The sequence below is a fragment of the Lipophrys pholis genome (genome assembly GCF_963383615.2).
Source record: "Lipophrys pholis genome assembly, chromosome: 7".
In the NCBI taxonomy this organism is placed as follows: Eukaryota; Metazoa; Chordata; class Actinopteri; order Blenniiformes; family Blenniidae; genus Lipophrys; species Lipophrys pholis.
In genome coordinates, this window is record NC_137638.1 from 644972 (window position 1) to 665499 (window position 20528).

General features: G+C 49.9%; 2 protein-coding genes and 1 long non-coding RNA gene across 4 annotated transcripts; 1 reads left to right on the top strand and 2 right to left on the bottom strand.

The window, feature by feature from the left end:
- Positions 1-3875: 3875 nt before the first annotated feature.
- On the bottom strand, positions 3876-5436 carry sdhaf1 (succinate dehydrogenase complex assembly factor 1). The gene is made up of 2 exons (XM_080468267.1): positions 5373-5436; positions 3876-4283 (listed from the first exon to the last, which is right to left on the bottom strand). The coding sequence occupies exon 2, from the start codon at positions 4172-4174 to the stop codon at positions 3926-3928; it is 249 nt and encodes an 82-aa protein (XP_080324393.1). The 5' UTR covers positions 4175-4283; positions 5373-5436; the 3' UTR covers positions 3876-3925.
- Positions 5437-5690: 254 nt separating this feature from the next.
- On the top strand, positions 5691-9137 carry nudt18 (nudix (nucleoside diphosphate linked moiety X)-type motif 18). Of its 2 annotated transcripts, none has more exons than XM_080466806.1 (7): positions 5691-5746; positions 6058-6275; positions 6348-6458; positions 7477-7579; positions 7677-7800; positions 7886-8010; positions 8405-9137. In XM_080466806.1, exons 2-7 carry the CDS (start codon positions 6090-6092, stop codon positions 8785-8787), a joined length of 1032 nt encoding a protein of 343 aa, XP_080322932.1. In that variant the 5' UTR covers positions 5691-5746; positions 6058-6089; the 3' UTR covers positions 8788-9137. The 2 variants fall into 2 exon arrangements, with proteins under 2 accessions (XP_080322932.1, XP_080322933.1); XM_080466807.1 differs by having other exon boundaries at positions 5712-5746; positions 6075-6275.
- Positions 9138-9420: 283 nt separating this feature from the next.
- On the bottom strand, positions 9421-16181 carry LOC308111794. Its single transcript, XR_013935452.1, has 3 exons — positions 16109-16181; positions 15233-15354; positions 9421-9432 (listed from the first exon to the last, which is right to left on the bottom strand). It is a non-coding gene; the product is annotated as an uncharacterized lncRNA (long non-coding RNA).
- Between the last annotated feature and the right edge of the window lie 4347 nt (positions 16182-20528).

Below are 20528 nucleotides of genomic sequence, written 5' to 3' on the forward strand. Positions count from 1 at the left end.
TTTTAACTTTTTCTCATTTTAACTTTCACGTAAATCTCAGAAGTTATTCGTCAAATAAACAGTTTGTCATTAATCTGAGTGGAAACAGCGCCGCCATGTCTCAGGCTGGAGGAGGAACTGCAGGGGAAGTTAATCCATGATCACTATTCTGGAGATCTAAGATAAGATCTCCTTTATTTATCTCGCATGTGGAGAAATGTGTAGTGGTACAGCAGGATAGTACAGAGAAAGAAGTACACATAGCAGGAACTAAAAAAAGCAGATAAAAATACAATATAATAAAAAAATATGCACACGGAGCCTATAAGGGTGGACATGTACACAATATGGGGGTGGATGTATTTTACATAGTAAATAGGTTCTTATAGATTATTATAGTTATAGCACCACTTATTGTCCAGTTGGAGTGGAGTGATATTGTCCGGTGGTGGTGTGCAGTGGTCTACTGGGAGCAGGCTTGGTTGAAGAGTCTGACTGTGATTCTGACTGTTCAGTCTGACTGTGGTTCTGACTGTGGTTCTAACTGTTCAGTCTGACTGTGATTCTAACTGTTCAGTCTGACTGTGGTTCTGACTGTTCAGTCTGACTGTGATTCTGACTGTTCAGTCTGACTGTGGTTCTGACTGTGGTTCTAACTGTTCAGTCTGACTGTGGTTCTGACTGTGGTTCTAACTGTTCAGTCTGACTGTGGTTCTGACTGTGGTTCTAACTGTTCAGTCTGACTGTGGTTCCAGGACGGAGTAGTTCTGCTCTCAGCCTGTCCTATGAACAACAGGTAGAACTCAGCTGCTCCACAGAACAACAAACAGACACACAAACCAAACTTCCATGACGCACACTGATTAAGGACTTCTGACTCCAGTTACCATGACTAAATGGACCCATCGTGCTGAAGCCCAACCCACAGACAGGGTGTGGCCCCGCCCACAACAACTCCTTCATGGTCCAGCGGTGGACCTTGGAGGTCCAGCGGTGGAGTCTGGAGGCCCAGCGGTGGACTCTGGAGGCCCAGCGGTGGACTCTGGAGGCCCAGCGGTGGAGTCTGGAGGCCCAGCGGTGGACTCTGGAGGCCCAGCGGTGGACCCTGGAGGTCCAGCGGTGGATTCTGGAGGCCCAGCGGTGGACCCTGGAGGTCCAGCGGTGGAGTCTGGAGGCCCAGCGGTGGATTCTGGAGGCCCAGCGGTGGACCCTGGAGGTCCAGCGGTGGAGTCTGGAGGCCCAGCGGTGGACTCTGGAGGCCCAGCGGTGGAGTCTGGAGGCCCAGCGGTGGAGTCTGGCGGTCCAGCGGTGGACCCTGGAGGTCCAGCGGTGGACTCTGGAGGCCCAGTGGTGGAGTCTGGAGGCCCAGCGGTGGATTCTGGAGGCCCAGCGGTGGACCCTGGAGGCCCAGCGGTGGAGTCTGGAGGCCCAGCGGTGGAGTCTGGAGGCCCAGCGGTGGAGTCTGGAGGCCCAGCGGTGGAGTCTGGAGGCCCAGCGGTGGAGTCTGGCGGTCCAGCGGTGGACCCTGGAGGTCCAGGGGTGGACTCTGGAGGCCCAGCGGTGGAGTCTGGAGGTCCAGCGGTGGACCCTGGAGGTCCAGCGGTGGACCCTGGAGGCCCAGCGGTGGACTCTGGAGGCCCAGCGGTGGACTCTGGAGGCCCAGCGGTGGAGTCTGGCGGTCCAGCGGTGGACCCTGGAGGCCCAGCGGTGGATTCTGGAGGCCCAGCGGTGGACTCTGGAGGCCCAGCGGTGGAGTCTGGAGGCCCAGCGGTGGACTCTGGAGGCCCAGCGGTGGAGTCTGGAGGTCCAGCGGTGGACCCTGGAGGTCCAGCGGTGGACTCTGGAGGCCCAGCGGTGGACCCTGGAGGTCCAGCGGTGGATTCTGGAGGCCCAGCGGTGGAGTCTGGCGGTCCAGCGGTGGACCCTGGAGGTCCAGCGGTGGACTCTGGAGGCCCAGTGGTGGAGTCTGGAGGCCCAGCGGTGGAGTCTGGAGGCCCAGCGGTGGAGTCTGGCGGTCCAGCGGTGGACCCTGGAGGTCCAGCGGTGGACTCTGGAGGCCCAGCGGTGGAGTCTGGAGGTCCAGCGGTGGACCCTGGAGGTCCAGCGGTGGACCCTGGAGGCCCAGCGGTGGACCCTGGAGGCCCAGCGGTGGACTCTGGAGGCCCAGCGGTGGAGTCTGGCGGTCCAGCGGTGGACCCTGGAGGCCCAGCGGTGGAGTCTGGAGGCCCAGCGGTGGAGTCTGGAGGTCCAGCGGTGGAGTCTGGAGGCCCAGCGGTGGAGTCTGGAGGTCCAGCGGTGGAGTCTGGAGGTCCAGCGGTGGACCCTGGAGGCCCAGCGGTGGACTCTGGAGGCCCAGCGGTGGACTCTGGAGGCCCAGCGGTGGAGTCTGGAGGTCCAGCGGTGGAGTCTGGAGGTCCAGCGGTGGACCCTGGAGGTCCAGCGTAGCTCAGTTAATGTTGTTGCACAAACGCTAGCTTTAAGTATAAGTATATATATTTGGATGTATACAGTGATGCCAATAACAGTAGTCAGATTAAAGTTACTTCTTCAAGTTACTGTGTGTTACTATTGTAGGAGGTGAATCGACCTTCACATCACCCAGAGCTGGATGGAGAGAGAGATGATAGAGAGATAGAGAGAGAGAGGAGAGGTGATAGAGAGAGAGAGAGAGAGAGAGAGAGAGAGAGGAGAGGTGATAGAGAGAGAGAGAGAGAGAAAGCGAGAGAGAGAGAGAGAGATAGACGATAGAGAGAGGTGATAGAGAGAGAGAGAGGAGAGGTGATAGAGAAAGAGAGATAGACGATAGAGAGAGGTGATAGAGAGAGAGAGAGAGAGAGAGAGATGATAGAGAGAGAGAGAGAGAGGATAGAGAGAGAGAGAGAGAGAAAGCGAGAGAGAGAGGATAGAGAGAGAGAGAGAGATGATAGAGAGAGAGAGAAGAGGTGATAGAGAGAGAGAGAGAGAGAGAGAAAGCGAGAGAGAGAGAGAGAGAGATAGACGATAGAGAGAGGTGATAGAGAGAGAGATGATAGAGAGAGAGAGAGGAGAGGTGATAGAGAGAGAGAGAGAGAGGAGAGGTGATAGAGAGAGAGAGATAGACGATAGAGAGAGGTGATAGAGAGAGAGAGAGAGAGAGAGAGAGAGAGAGAGAGAGGATAGAAAGAGAGAGAGAGGAGAGAGATAGAGAGAGATGATAGATAGAGAGATGATAGAGAGAGAGAGAGAGAGAGAGAGAGAGAATAGAGAGAGAGAGAGAGATGATAGAAAGAGGATAGAAAGAGAGAGAGAGGAGAGATAGAGAGAGATGATAGAGAGAGAGATGATAGAGAGAGAGAGAGAGAGAGAGAGAATAGAGAGAGAGAGAGAGAGAGAGATGATAGAGAGAGAGAGAGAGAGGATAGAGAGAGAGAGAGAGAGAGAAAGCGGAGAGAGAGAGGATAGAGAGAGAGAGAGATGATAGAGAGAGAGAGAAGAGAGAGAGAGAGGATAGAGAGAGAGGGAAAGCGAGAGAGAGAGAGAGAGAGAGAGAGAGAGAGAGAGGATAGAAAGAGGATAGAAAGAGAGAGAGAGGAGAGATAGAGAGAGATGATAGATAGAGAGAGATGATAGAGAGAGAGAGAGAGAGAGAGAGAGAGATGATAGAGAGAGAGAGAGAGGATAGAGAGAGAGAGAGAGAGAGAAAGCGAGAGAGAGAGGATAGAGAGAGAGAGAAGAGAGAGAGAGAGGATAGAGAGAGAGAGAAAGCGAGAGAGAGAGAGAGAGAGAGAGAGAGAGAAGAGAGAGAGAGAGAGAGAGGAGAGGATAGAGAGAGAGAGAGGATAGAGAGATAGAGAGAGAGGTAGAGAGAGAGAGAGAGAAGAGAGAGATCTCATAATTAAGAACCGAAGCAGGGAGACGACCTTGAACGAGGTATTTTATTGATGAGGTTTTGTTTGGGTTCTGGGTCTCAGACCGGGTCTCGGGGTTTGGAGAAGGAGCCCAGCTGCTTGGTGTTCTGGTCCCGGAGCTGGTCCAGCTGTCTCTGGCCCCGCCGGTACAGGTACTCAATGTGCATCACGTCCGTCTTCTTGATGCGGGAGTTCTCTCGGAACTCATCCTGGATCCTGGGCAGGAAGCCCGGTTTGTCCCGGCCCGCCCGCAGGAACTGTCGGTACAGAGCCAGGACCTGTTTCTGCAGCTTACTGTGACGAGACATCACAAGTCCAGGACCGGGTCTGGGATCAGGTCCGGGAGCTAGATGCGCTGTATACTACTGCATATGCATGCTGGCAGGCTGCAGTCCCTCTACTGTCCACCAGGAGACTCTGAAGAAAACAGAGTCAACAAATTACACCTGAGACAAACAGTCTTTGTACACACACACACACACACACACACACACACACACACACACACACACACACACACCATTATATATGTATATATATTTATTGGTGTTGTCAAAAATAACAATTTAATTTAATTGATTTGAAACGTTTAACTCGTAAATTTTCTTTACGTAATTAACACAGTTTTGTTTACTTCTGTTTGTTGTTGTTTTTTTTAACTCCCTTGTCGGAGCAACAGCAGGAATAATATATATATATATATATATAGCAGAAACTTTCACTTTAAAAAGTTTCCTGACGGCTGATTGAGAAAGTAAAAGTCATTAGTTTTACTTTGAAAAGCTGAATTTAATGACCACAGAAGTAATTCTGGAGGAAAACAGCAGGTTGCCATGTTGGCTGACCAGGAGCCTCCAAACTGCTAAAGCTGGAGGAAATACTGCTAAAATATTAATTTCTCCTCTTTCTCTGGCTCTCCTGTGTGTGTGTGTGTGTGTGTGTGTGTGTGTGTGTGTGTGTGTGTGTGTGTGTGTGTGTGTGGTGTGTGTGTGTGTGTGTGTGTGTGTGTGTGTGTGTGTGTGTGTGTGTGTGTGTAATTACCACTTTGTTGGAGCTGCACTCTAACAAAGCCCAGACCTATGTTAGATGTTTATTAATTAATTAATGGATGTTTTTATTATTTCGCTGATCTGGGAGAGGAACAGTTTCACCAAAAGCTAAACAGACGTTATAAAAAGTCTTAGAATGTAAATATAGTCTCCGTGCTTCAGTCGACATTAATTCTGTGGTTTTCCCTCAATAAATCTCATTACAAGCTTCAATCTCCAGTAGAAAATGTGATTAATCGCAATTAACTCCAGAAAATGGTGCAATTAATTAGTTAATATTTTGTAATCGATTGACAACATTAATACATATATATTACTGTATCTTCTGAGATTTTAGATCTACTCTCTCTCTCTCTCTCTCACACACACACACACACACACACACACACACACACACACACACACACACACACACACACACACACACACACACACCGCCTGTTTCTCTGAAGCTCACCTGCTGCTCAGTTCGTCCTCTTTAGCCTGTTAGCCTGTTAGCCTGTTAGCTCCTCTGTGACCTCACACGTTAACGCGATGAACACAGGAAACACCAAACTGTTTCACAATAAAACCTTTACGGTCCGACACGGACAGTTTGTGAGGAATTAAACTTGTTCGAGAGACATTAACGATGTTTACGAGATATTAAACATATTTCAGAGTCTAAAAATGACCAAGTGTTTAGTTTCAGTCTGTAAATTCGATGAAATGAGCTGAAGGTGAATTTTAAACAGCGCTGACCTTTTACTGCGGCAGGATGTTTCAGACCGGAAGCGGAAGTGACATTTTCGTCTCAGTCGTCAAAACAGAGAGGCGGTGCCGCGCAAACAGGTCTGTGCACGCGCGTTATTTCTTTAGTATTTCTCTTTTTACACTCCTTGATGTAAATTATTGAATCCCGACATGTTGGTGTTCTAATCTTATGTTTGTAACAGAGTACTTTTACTCCGTTACTTCTACTCCTCTGGAATAGGATACATAGTTTAACCCTTCATTAACCAGCGTCCAGTGTTTCGGATTAACTGGTTTCCCTGTTAAGTGGTGACCAACTTCCGTACGGTTTCTTGTCACTGTTATTAGACTGTCCACTGACAGTGGTGACGATGAAATTGGAACAATAAGGGATTGGTTCACGGTTGAAGGTCTGTCTGGCGAGCAGGAGGTGGTGGAGATTATGGAGGGAAGGGAGGAGGAGGAGGTGCATCAGGAGGAGCAGCAAGTGGAGGAGCAGGTGGAGCTTCTCCTGAGGGGTCAGGGGTCAGAGGTCACAGGCTGTGACATCGGGCTGGATCAGAGCAAACCTGCGACCCTGAAGAAGAACGTGACCTACATCGTCTGCGCCGTTATCTTCAATGACAAGGTGAGCCGGGAGGAGGAGGAGGTGCTCCTCCAGGAGGTGGTGCTCATGTACTCTCCTGGTGTTCTCCTCCAGGAGGAGGTGCTCATGGTGCAGGAGGCCAAGCACGACTGTTACAAGCAGTGGTACCTCCCCGCCGGCCGAGTGGAGGTCGGGGAGAACCTGGAGGAGGCGATGAGGAGGGAGGTGAGTCTTCTCACCTTCCTCAACGTTCTCATGTTTCATAAACATCCTCACGTTCCCTCAATGTTCTCACGTTCCCTCAATGTTCTCACGGTCCCTTAACATTCTCACGTTCCCTCAACTTTCTCACGTTTCATAAACATCCTCACGTTCCCTCAATGTTCTCACGGTCCCTTAACATTCTGGTGTTCCCCCAACGTCCTCATGTTCCCTCAACATTCTCACGTTCCCTGAACTTTCTCACGTTTCATAAACATCCTCACGTTCCCTGAACTTTCTCACGTTTCATAAACATCCTCACATTCCCTCAATGTTCTCACGGTCCCTTAACATTCTCACGTTCCCTCAACTTTCTCACGTTTCATAAACATCCTCACGTTCCCTCAATGTTCTCACGTTCCCTTAACATTCTGGTGTTCCCCCAACGTCCTCATGTTCCCTCAACGTTCTCACGTTCCCTTAACATTCTGGTGTTCCTCCAACATCCTCATGTTCCCTCAATGTTCTTACGTTCCCATAACATTCTCATGTTCCTTCAACGTTCTCACGTTCCCTTAACATCCTCATGTTCCCTCACCGTTCTCACGTTCCCTCAATGTTCTTACGTTCCCTCAATGTTCTTACGTTCCCTTAACATTCTCATGTTCCCTCAATGTTCTCACCTTCCCTTAACATTCTGGTGTTCCCCCAACGTCCTCACGTTCCCTGAACTTTCTCATGTTTCATAAACATGCTCACGTTCCCTCAATGTTCTCACGGTCCCTTAACATTCTCACGTTCCCTCAACTATCTCACGTTCCATAAACATCCTCACATTCGCTCAATGTTCTCACATTCCCTTAACATTCTGGTGTTCCCCCAACGTCCTCATGTTCCCTCAACATTCTCACATTCACTCAACGTTCTCACGTTCCCTTAAGATTCTGGTGTTCCCCCAACGTCCTCATGTTCCCTCAACATTCTTACGTTCCTTCAACATTATCACGTTCCCACAACGTTCTCATGTTCCCTCAATGTGCAGGTGAAGGAGGAGGCGGGGTTTGACTGCCAGCCAATCACGTTGCTGCTGATCCAGGAACAGGGACCTCAGTGGATCCGCTTCATCTTCCTGGCCGAGGTCACAGGTCAGAGGTCACTGTCTTGACACACAAGGTCGGGTGGGCGGGGCTTCGGGTGGGCGGGGCCTCCGATGTCACAGTGACGTTCCTTCCAATGTTTAAGGTGGAACGTTGAAAATGCCCTCGGCTGCAGATCAGGAATCTCTTCAGGCGTCTTGGTGGAACAGAAGCTCTGAACTCAACCTGCGAGGACGAGACATCCTGAGACTCATCGACTGTGGACTCAAGTAGGACCACAACCTCTAGATCCAGAACACCTCTAGACCCAGAACACTTCTTTGTTTGCTCACTTGCTCCTGGTGCTGCCTTCAGGTACCGTAGGAATCCCTGGCACCCCGTCACGCTGCCTCTGGACCTGGGCTGCAGACATGTGGTCCAGAGACTGGTCCTAGTCTTCATCGGCCCTGAGGAGCAGATCTGGATCCTGCTGGTCCGAGGTAATGGTCTAAGGTGTTATCCTGGTGGTGTCCTCACTTGACCCCGCCCCTATCCTGACCCCACCTCTATCCTGACCCCGCCCCATCATAACCCCACCTCTATCCTGACCCCGCCCCCATCATAACCTCACCCCACCCCTTTCCTGACCCCACCTCTGTCCTGACCCCACCCCTATCATAACCCCACCTCTATCCTGACCCCACCCCTATCATAACCCCACCTCTGTCCTGACCCCACCCCTATCATAACCCCACCTCTATCCTGACCCCACCCCTATCATAACCCCACCTCTGTCCTGACCCCACCCCTATCATAACCCCACCTCTGTCCTGACCCCACCCCTATCATAACCCCACCTCTATCTTGACCCCACCCCTGTCCTCTGTCCCGCAGCCCCGGAACCCCACCTGCCCGCCGCGGCAGCCCTGAGGACCCACGCGGTGACGTGGGCGGCCAACATGGTGGTCCAGGACGCCGTGCGGGATTCGTACTACGACTACGACGTGAACACGCTGGGCGTCCTCAGCCTGCAGCACGGCGGCCTGCAGCACAGCCGCACGGACGGCGTCTGCTTCAACACGCTGGTGGTCCTGGTGCCTGACCACGTGCAGCGGGACGAGGACGGACATAAGGTGGCGAGCCCGACGCCGGCGAGGCCGCCGTCCGTCCAGAATACACGCTACGTCTGGTACCAAGTCCGGAAACAAACGTTACGAGACAGACTGCTGGAAGTCAGCAAAAATACTTCACTGTTACCGATCCACAGTCTGTACTGACCTGTTAGCATCCTGATAGCATCCTGATAGCATCCTGATAGCATCCTGTTAGCATCCTGATAGCATCCTGTTAGCATCCTGATAGCATCCCGATAGCATCCTGATAGCATCCTGTTAGCATCCTGATAGCATCCTGATAGCATCCTGATAGCATGGGGCAGAACTAGGACTCCACCCAAACATTTCTATTGGCTGCAGAACGAGGACACGGCTCGTGTCCAGGATGACATCATCGGAGGATTGATGTGTTTTGACCAAAACAGAACCTTGTGGAGAACCTGAGAAGAACCTAACGGTTCTCCTCCGACTGGTTCCACTCAGCAGAAATAAACCGGCGACTTCCCGATGATGTTTGTTGTTTTTAACTGAACTCGTCTCACGAACACTTCCTGTTAGCATGCTACCACCTGTTAGCTGTTAGCTCTCAGAGAGTAAAGAACCAGGAGAGACGTTCAGGGTTTATTTAGTGAGAACGTGTGTGTGTGTGTGTGTGTGTGTGTGTGTGTGTGTGTGTGTGTGTGTGTGTGTGTGTGTTCTGCTCCTCAGTTGTGAGTCTCTGTCTTGGTTTTCCTCATAAAGGCCTCGTTCAGGTTCTTCAGGTGTTTGTTCCGGGTCTCAAGACGGACGTGCCACTGCTCCCTCAGCCTGCACACACACACACACACACACACACACAATTTATTTATGAAAACATTTTTCATATTCAACTCATATTTCAGTACATTTTTCGTGTGTGTGTGTGTGTGTGTGTGTGTGTGTGTGTGTATAAACTTCTCCATGTACTCATTGGACAGCAGAAAGTCTTCAAACAAAGAAGAAAAATACTCCGTTGATCTGGCAAAGGGCTCCTGATTACCTGGAGGAGGAGGAACAATGACTCTGGACCAATCAGAGCAGAGCAGCCAGGTTCCTAATCTGGATTACCCAGAGGTGTCTGACCTCTACACGGGGGAGGGGCTTCTCTCAGTGGAGGAACTTTAACACAAATATGGTATTCCTACAACACATGTGTACAAATATCTTCAGGTTGGGAGTTTCATTTTGTCCAAACAGCGAAACAATCTAATCTAATGAAGACAAGGACGGGAGGAGACGTTACTACAAACTACTTGAAGGACGGGGGGAGACGTTACTACAAACCACTTGAAGGACGGGAGGAGACGTTACTACAAACCACTTGAAGGACGGGGGGAGACGTTACTACAAACCACTTGAAGGACGGGGGGAGACGTTACTACAAACTACTTGAAGGACGGGGGGAGACGTTACTACAAACCACTTGAAGGACGGGAGGAGACGTTACTACAAACCACTTGAAGGACGGGGGGAGACGTTACTACAAACCACTTAAAGGACGGGAGGAGACGTTACTACAAACCACTTGAAGGACGGGGGGAGACGTTACTACAAACCACTTGAAGGACGGGAGGAGACGTTACTACAAACCACTTGAAGGACGGGAGGAGACGTTACTACAAACAACTTGAAGGACGGGGGGAGACGTTACTACAAACCACTTGAAGGACGGGGGGAGACGTTACTACAAACCACTTGAAGGACGGGAGGAGACGTTACTACAAACAACTTGAAGGACGGGGGGAGACGTTACTACAAACCACTTGAAGGACGGGAGGAGACGTTACTACAAACAACTTGAAGGACGGGGGGAGACGTTACTACAAACCACTTGAAGGACGGGGGGAGACGTTACTACAAACCACTTGAAGGACGGGAGGAGACGTTACTACAAACCACTTGAAGGACGGGAGGAGACGTTACTACAAACAACTTGAAGGACGGGGGGAGACGTTACTACAAACCACTTGAAGGACGGGGGGAGACGTTACTACAAACCACTTGAAGGACGGGAGGAGACGTTACTACAAACCACTTGAAGGACGGGAGGAGACGTTACTACAAACCACTTGAAGGACGGGGGGAGACGTTACTACAAACTACTTGAAGGACGGGGGGAGACGTTACTACAAACCACTTGAAGGACGGGGGGAGACGTTACTACAAACTACTTGAAGGACGGGAGGAGACGTTACTACAAACTACTTGAAGGACGGGGGGAGACGTTACTACAAACCACTTGAAGGACGGGGGGAGACGTTACTACAAACCACTTGAAGGACGGGAGGAGACGTTACTACAAACCACTTGAAGGACGGGAGGAGACGTTACTACAAACAACTTGAAGGACGGGGGGAGACGTTACTACAAACCACTTGAAGGACGGGGGGAGACGTTACAACAAACTACTTGAAGGACGGGAGGAGACGTTACTACAAACCACTTGAAGGACGGGAGGAGACGTTACTACAAACTACTTGAAGGACGGGGGTCAATACTTCAGTCCTCAAACAATATTCTGGAAATGTGGGAAGCAAAATGTGTGTGAAGGGAGGAGTCGAGTTTCACCTGGGCTCAAAGCCAACCTGCCCACCAAACTCCAAATTACTGCAGTACACATAGGTATTACTATAACTAGGCAGTACTTCACTACGGTCAGGCTGCAGCTCTTCAACTCTGAGATTCTAGAGACCAGAGAAAGTCACAAGGGGACTTATGCCTTAAATGTGGGCGTGTCCTCAGGTCTAGAATGTGGGCGTGTCCTCAGGTATGGGGATGTGGGCGTGTCCTCAGGTATAGAATGTGGGCGTGTCCTCAGGTCTAGAATGTGGGCGTGTCCTCAGGTATAGAATGTGGGCGTGTCCTCAGGTATTGGCTCTTTGGAAGGCTGGGTTGCTAAAGAGGTTCCTATAAATCCTAAACTGTAGATTTTAAAGATCCATCCTGAAGATTTGGTTCTCAGACAATCTAAAGTCTTGAATGAATGTTTGGGTTCTGGTTCATGGGTTCTGGAAGCTCGACCCGTCTTCATGAAGACAGAGTCACTGTGTAGAACGTCACAGTGGCTTAAAGGGACGACTTCTTATTTTGCCCTTGAGAAGACGAGCTGTTCTGCTGAGAACCAGCTTGATCAATGTGATCAGAACCAGCTTGATCAATGTGATCAGAACCAGTCTGATGTGTTTCAGTCCCGCAGGATGGAGGACCAGAGGTGCCCCCTTCCAGACCGCCAGGCCGTCCCTGGTCAGGAGGGTCAGGAGGACTTCCTCAGTCTGGTCCAGAGACTCCAGTCCAGGAGGATGGACGAGCAGAGGGTGTCCATGCTGCCCAGAGACCCTGAGGAGGACCAGGAGGACCAGGAGGACCAGGAGGACCAGGAGGCAGCTGCTTCGTCTTCATCACTGATGAAGGCCTCACACTGACATGGACTGAGCCAGGACCTCCTGAACCACCTGGACCTGAATGAGGATTTGGATTGAGAGCAGAACTGGACCTCTGAGGTCATGGGTTCAAATACTGATCCGGCCTAAACCTGGTTCTGGTCCTAAACCTGGTTCTGGTCCTAAACCTGGTTCTAATGTAACTGTAACTTTGTTTTGTCAATAAAAATCTGAATTCAGAATAAAAAAGACCCTGTGTGTGTGTGTGTGTGTGTGTGTGTGTGTGTGTGTGTGTGTGTGTGTGTGTGTGTGTGTGTGTGTATGTGTGTGTGTGTGATGTGTGTGAGTGTGTGTGTGTGTGTGTGTGTGTGTGTGTGTGTGTGTGTGTGTGTGTGTGTGTGTGTGTGTGTGTGTGTGTGTGTGTGTGTGTGTAGGTCAGGAGGATTATCAGCAGCTCGGGAACAAATGGAATAATCTGGAAAACTCGACTGGAAGGTGACGGAGAGACGACGAGGACAGCTGACAGCTCGGCTTCAGTTACACACACACACACACACACACACACACACACACACACACACACACACACACACACACACACACACACACACGCTGCTGTTTCTTGCTAAAAGATGCTAATGCTACCTCATGACATTGAACCCGTCAATCAATGAGCTCATAACAGAAAGGGGGCGTGGCCACAGCCTGTGGCGCGTGTCTGCAGCTGGTTCTCAGCTGGTTCCCTCGTGGATCTGACTGGTTCCCTCATGGTTCTCAGCTGGTTCCCTTGTGGTTCTCAGCTGGTTCCCTCGTGGTTCTCAGCTGGTTCCCTCATGGTTCTGACTGGTTCTCAGCTGGTTCCCTTGTGGTTCTCAGCTGGTTCCCTCATGGTTCTGACTGGTTCCCTCATGGTTCTCAGCTGGTTCCCTTGTGGTTCTCAGCTGGTTCCCTCGTGGTTCTGACTGGTTCCCTCATGGTTCTCAGCTGGTTCCCTCGTGGTTCTGACTGGTTCCCTCATGGTTCTCAGCTGGTTCCCTCGTGGATCTGACTGGTTCCCTCATGGTTCTCAGCTGGTTCCCTTGTGGTTCTCAGCTGGTTCCCTCGTGGTTCTCAGCTGGTTCCCTCATGGTTCTGACTGGTTCTCAGCTGGTTCCCTTGTGGTTCTCAGCTGGTTCCCTCATGGTTCTGACTGGTTCCCTCATGGTTCTCAGCTGGTTCCCTTGTGGTTCTCAGCTGGTTCCCTCGTGGTTCTGACTGGTTCCCTCATGGTTCTCAGCTGGTTCCCTCGTGGATCTGACTGGTTCCCTCATGGTTCTCAGCTGGTTCCCTCGTGGTTCTGACTGGTTCCCTCATGGTTCTCAGCTGGTTCCCTCGTGGATCTGACTGGTTCCCTCATGGTTCTCAGCTGGTTCCCTCGTGGATCTGACTGGTTCCCTCATGGTTCTCAGCTAGTTCCCTCGTGGTTCTGACTGGTTCCCTCATGGTTCTCAGCTGGTTCCCTTGTGGTTCTCAGCTGGTTCCCTCGTGGTTCTGACTGGTTCCCTCATGGTTCTCAGCTGGTTCCCTTGTGGTTCTCAGCTGGTTCCCTCGTGGTTCTCAGCTGGTTCCTTGATGGTTCTTAGCTCATTCTTAGGTGGTTCTCAGCTGGTTCCCTCATGGTTCTCAACTGGTTCCCTCATGGTTCCCTCGTGGTTCTCAGCTCATTCTTAGGGGGTTCTCAGCTGGTTTCCTCGTGGTTCTCAGCTCATTCTTAGGGGGTTCTCAGCTGGTTCCCTCATGGTTCTCAGCTGGTTCCCTCATGAATCTCAGCTGGTTCCCTCATGGTTCCCTCGTGGTTCTCAGCTCATTCTTAGGAGGTTCTCAGCTGGTTCCTTCGTGGAACTTTCTGATGAAGGAACGTGTTCTTCAGTTCTTCTGGGAGTGTCGGAGACAGCGAGGAGTAAAAATACTCTGCTGGCGGTTCTGAGGTGTAATTTGATTTGAGCGTCGGCTCGTCGGCTCGTCGGCTCGTCGGCGGACAAACTGGTGAAGTCGACTTTCTGCTGGCAGCCGTCAGTCGTCAGCAGGATTATCGCCCAGCCCGACCGGGGGCAGTAACAGATAGCTGGGGGGATTAGGTGCTACATGGTACTGATGGGAGGGGGATTAGGGCAACAGGGTAACAGAGAGCAGGGGCAACAAGAGGGGGGTTAGAGAGGCGATGAACCAGGAGAAGGCCAGAGACCAGAAGAGCCGTGTAATAACTCTGGAAGTCAACTTTACCCCAACGGCCATACAAATTACCCCTACAACACAAATTACCCCTCTCAACACAAATTACCCCTCTCAACACAAATTACCCCTCACAACACAAATTACCCCTACAACACAGTGGGCAGACTAACTTTTTCCAGAAGAGCTGATTGGTAAAGAGGCGGAGCTTTTCTACTGAATGATCTCTGATCCAGAACTTAACCTGGTCCAAATCACATTAGAGGTTCAGGTACCAGGTGATTTACCCTGGTAAGTGAACCAGCGTCACAGTACGGCAAACCAGAGTTAATCCTGAAGTTAATCCAGAATATAAACCAGAGTTAATCCTGAAGTTAATCCAGAATATAAATCAGAGTTAATCCTGAAGTTAATCCAGAATATAAACCAGAGTTAATCCTGAAGTTAATCCAGAATATAAATCAGAGTTAATCCTGAAGTTAATCCAGAATATAAACCAGAGTTAATTCTGAAATTAATCCAGAATATAAACCAGAGTTAATCCTGAAATTAATCCAGAATATAAACCAGAGTTAATCCTGAAGTTAATCCAGAATATAAACCAGAGTTAATCCTGAAATTAATCCAAAATATAAACCAGAGTTAATCCAGAATATAAACCAGAGTTAATCCTGAAATTAATCCAGAATATAAACCAGAGTTAATCCTGAAATTAATCCAGAATATAAACCAGAGTTAATCCTGAAGTTAATCCGGGATATAAACCGGAGTTAATCCTGAAGTTAATCCGGGATATAAACTAGAGTTAATCCTGAAGTTAATCCGGGATATAAACTAGAGTTAATCCTGAAGTTATCTCGATAAGAGGAAATCCTGCTTCATAGTACAGGCCTCGTGTTGTTGTCTTTGTTGTTATGTTGTTGTTGTTATGTTGTTGTTGTTGTTATGTTGTTGTTGTTATGTTGTTGTTGTTATGTTGTGTTGTTGTTGTGTGTGACCTGTTGAGGGCGCTGCTGTTCCTCCTCTCCTCTTCACTTTCTGCATTCTGACTCTGATTGTTGATTCTTTTCTCCCAGAAAGTTTTAATGTGAAGACGATCGTGAATCAGAGCAGCATTCATCTAGAACACACACACACACACACACACACACACACACACACACACACACACACACACACACACACACACACACACACACACACACACACACACACACACACACACACACACACACACACACACACACACACACACAAAGAAAAACACACACAACCTGTTTAATGAAATTTGAAATTAGTATTTTTCGTTTTAAAGTAACTTTTAATCTGTTAATCTGTATCAATATTCCCAGAATATAAACTTCCTGTTCCAGCAACTGATTCCATTTTCAGATTCACACTCTGTTCATCACAGAATTCAAAGGAAGATGTTAATCTGCGTTAATCTGCGGGTTAGTCAACAACTTCATGTCGTCAAACACACACATTTCAAAACACACACATTTCAAAACACACACATTTCAAAACACACACATTTCAAAACACACACACTTCAAAACACACACATTTCAAAACACACACATTTCAAAACACACACACTTCAAAACACACACATTTCAAAACACACACATTTCAAAACACACACACTTCAAAACACACACATTTCAAAACACACACATTTCAAAACACACACACTTCAAAACACACACATTTCAAAACACACACATTTCAAAACACACACATTTCAAAACACACACACTTCAAAACACACACATTTCAAAACACACACATTTCAAAACACACATTTCAAAACACACACACTTCAAAACACACACATTTCAAAACACACTCCGATAAATAAAAACTTTACGAACCTTCAGTTTGAGCCGAGAGACCGAGGAGACACAGAGCAGACACACAACTGACTGGGGGGACGGCGAGTGTGTGTGTGTGTGTGTGTGTGTGTGTGTGTGTGTGTGTGTGTGTGTGTGTGTGTGTGTGTGTGTGTGTGTGTGTGTGTGTGTGTGTGTGTTAAATGTTTTACACATGAACAGTAAATCTGATCATGTTGAACACTCCTCGTCTGTCGCCTCCTCCTCTGTGAACTTCACTGTAGTGAGAGCTCACAAGATGTGTGTGTGTGTGTGTGTGTGTGTGTGTGTGTGTGTGTGTGTGTGTGTGTGTGTGTGTGTGTGTGTGTGTGTGTGTGTGTGTGTGTGTGTGTGTGTGTGTGTGTGTGTGTGTCTGACTGATGGACATGAATGAACAGGGGATGGGTGGACGATGAGCTCACAGTGTGGTGAACAGACGCTGGAGGTGTCAGGCGGAGGATCAGTGAACAGTGTGACCTTCAACACATCACTCAGGTCGTGTTTCCTCTGGGAAGATGGAGGCCCCGCCCCCGTACCATGGGACTACTGAGTCCGAAGCATCGGCAACCTGGAACCCAGGTTCTCATGTGTTTCACTGCTGAGGAAGCATTTTACTGGGAACCAGGAACCAAACGATCTCAACGGGGCAGATGGTTACTGGGAACCAGGAACCAGGAACCAGGAACCAAACGATCTCAACGGGGCAGATGGTTACTGGGAACCAGGAACCAGGAACCAGGAACCAGGAACCAAACGATCTTGACGGGGCAGATGGTTACTGGGGACCAGGAACCAGGAACCAGGAACCAAACGATCTTGACGGGGCAGATGGTTACTGGGGACCAGGAACCAGGAACCAGGAACCAGGAACCAGGAACCAGGAACCAAATGATCTTGACGGGGCAGATGGTTACTGGGAACCAGGAACCAGGAACCAGGAACCAAACGATCTTGACGGGGCAGATGGTTCAACATGGCTTCTTGTAGCAGGTCCTGGTCCTGGTCCTGGTCCTGGCGGCCCCTCCCAGGACACCATGACCTCCCTGATGATGATGATGATGATGATGATGATGATGATGATGATGATGATGATGATGATGATGATGGTTTCGTACTCGTAGATAAAACAACCATGTCAGGTTGGAGGAACGTCACTGCTACTTCCTGTCGGAACACCAGGTCCTGTTCAGGTTCTAGTTACTGAAGGTGCTCTATAATCTGATGTTAGAGGAGGAAGGTGCTCTATAATCTGATGTTAGAGGAGGAAGGTGCTCTATAATCTGATGTTAGAGGAGGAAGGTGCTATAATCTGATGTTAGAGGAGGAAGGTGCTATAATCTGATGTTAGAGGAGGAAGGTGCTCTATAATCTGATGTTAGAGGAGGAAGGTGCTATAATCTGATGTTAGAGGAGGAAGGTGCTATAATCTGATGTTAGAGGAGGAAGGTGCTCTATAATCTGATGTTAGAGGAGGAAGGTGCTCTATAATCTGATGTTAGAGGAGGAAGGTGCTATAATCTGATGTTAGAGGAGGAAGGTGCTATAATCTGATGTTAGAGGAGGAAGGTGCTATAATCTGATGTTAGAGGAGGAAGGTGCTATAATCTGATGTTAGAGGAGGAAGGTGCTCTATAATCTGATGTTAGAGGAGGAAGGTGCTCTATAATCTGATGTTAGAGGAGGAAGGTGCTATAATCTGATGTTAGAGGAGGAAGGTGCTCTATAATCTGATGTTACTGCAGCTCAGAGAGGGAAGCTAACTGCTATATAAGCCTGGTAATCACAGCTCTGTTGATACAGACTAATCCTCCTGTTAATGCTAATGCTAATGCTAATGCTAATGCTAATGCTAATGCTAATGCTAATGCTACCTGTTTCAGGAGTTATTTCAGATTAACGAGGCTCCGCCTCCAGCGAACTGGACGTTACTGGAATATTAACAGACTCTGCTGCTATTATTATCTCCGATTAATGAGCTGACGAGTAACAGTAACTGTGTGTGTGTGTGTGTGTGTGTGTGTGTGTGTGTGTGTGTGTGTGTGTGTGTGTGTGTGTGTGTGTATTAAAGAAGACATCAGCAGCCTGAGAATCCATCGAGTCATCGAGTCATCGAGTCTCCTCGTAAAGACGGAAATACCAACAGACTGAAGCGGCGTCACACCAGGTTTAAATATCACACACACACACACACACACACACACACACACACACACACACACACACACACACACACACACACACACACACACACACACACACACACACACACACACACACACACACACACACACACACACAGGGAGAACATGCAAACGCCACACAGAAAGGCCCCGGCTGGATTTGAACCCACGACCTTCTTGCTGTGAGTCGAAGTCAAACTGTTAATAAACAATAATATAAAACCCTTAAAACTCATATTAATAAAACTTCACTTCCTGAAGGTTCTCCAGCAGTACTACTCGTCTCCATACCTGGACTGACGTCCCAGAAGTGAAGACAGTCTGTCCTCTCTGTCCCTGGCTTGTTTCAGGTTTTAAAAAGTATGTTGCTCCAAGCAGCCAATCAGAATCAAACCCTATATAGTGTCATCGGGGGTTCAGCCAATCCCAATCAAGGTAGGCCCTCCCTTTGACTCCTCCCACAATTAGGCAGCTCTGCTCTGGCACATGGCACCACGAGAGGAAGTACTTCCTCCTCTTCCCAAGATGGGCATGTGTGGGCGGAGCCAGTCCAGCTCACACAGACACAGCAGATTCTGAATGTAGCTCCTATGATCCAATATTCAAATGGAGGAAAATCAAGGAGGAGCTAGAAACTTAGAATACTGAAGGTTTCTGGAGCGACCAGACCAGGAGGAGGAGGAGAACAGGAGGAGGAGGAGGAGGAGGAGGAGGAGACCAGGAGGAGGAGGAGAACAGGAGGAGGAGGAGGAGGAGGAGGAGGAGGAGGTGAACAGGAGGAGGAGGTGAACAGGAGGAGGAGGAGGAGGAGAACAGGAGGAGGAGGTGAACAGGAGGAGGAGAACAGGAGGAGGAGGAGGAGGAGGAGGAGGAGGAGAACAGGAGGAGGAGGAGGAGGAGGAGGAGAACAGGAGGAGGAGAACAGGAGGAGGAGGAGGAGGAGGAGGAGAACAGGAGGAGGAGGAGGAGAACAGGAGGAGGAGGAGAACAGGAGGAGGAGGAGGAGAACAGGAGGAGGAGGAGGAGGAGGAGAACAGGAGGAGGAGGAGAACAGGAGGAGGAGGAGGAGAACAGGAGGAGGAGGAGGAGGAGGAGAACAGGAGGAGCAGGAGAACAGGAGGAGGAGGAGAACAGGAGGAGGAGGAGGAGAACAGGAGGAGGAGGAGGAGGAGGAGGAGAACAGGAGGAGCAGGAGACCAGGAGGAGGAGGAGGAGGAGAACAGGAGGAGGAGCAGGAGGAGGAGGAGAACAGGAGGAGGAGAACAGGAGGAGGAGCAGGAGGAGGAGGAGGAGGAGGAGGAGAACAGGAGGAGGAGGAGGAGAACAGGAGGAGGAGGAGAACAGGAGGAGGAGAACAGGAGGAGGAGGAGGAGGAGGAGGAGAACAGGAGGAGGAGAACAGGAGGAGGAGGAGAACAGGAGGAGGAGAACAGGAGGAGGAGGAGGAGGAGGAGAACAGGAGGAGGAGAACAGGAGGAGGAGGAGGAGAACAGGAGGAGGAGGAGAACAGGAGGAGGAGAACAGGAGGAGGAGGAGGACAGGAGGAGGAGGAGGAGAACAGGAGGAGGAGGAGGAGAACAGGAGGAGGAGGAGGTGAACAGGAGGAGGAGAAGGAGGTGAACAGGAGGAGGAGGAGGAGAACAGGAGGAGGAGGAGAACAGGAGGAGGAGGAGGAGAACAGGAGGAGGAGGAGGTGAACAGGAGGAGGGGGAGAACAGGAGGAGGAGGAGAACAGGAGGAGGAGGAGGTGAACAGGAGGAGGTGAACAGGAGGAGGAGAAGGAGGTGAACAGGAGGAGGAGAACAGGAGGAGGAGGAGGAGAACAGGAGGAGAAGAACAGGAGGAGAAGAGGAGGAGAATAGGAGGAGGAGGTGATCAGGAGGAGGAGGAGAACAGGAGGAGGAGGTGATCAGGAGGAGGAGGAGGGGGAAACCAGGAGGAGGAGGAGAACAGGAGGAGGAGGAGAACAGGAGGAGGAGGAGACCAGGAGGAACAGGAGGAGGAGGAGGAGGAGGAGGAGGAGGAGGAGGAGGAGGAGGAGGAGGAGGAGGAGGAGACCAGGAGGAGGAGGAGAACATCTGGAGAACAGGAGAACTTTAATTCTCTGGAGTCTCAGTCTGACTGTTGTTCCACCTGTTCTCCACTAGATGGTGCTGCTGATCAGTGGAAACTTCAGCTTCTGGAATCAGCGACTGGTCGGGAGGCAGGACTGTTCAATCTGCTCCTCCATCACCCTCTGCCTCC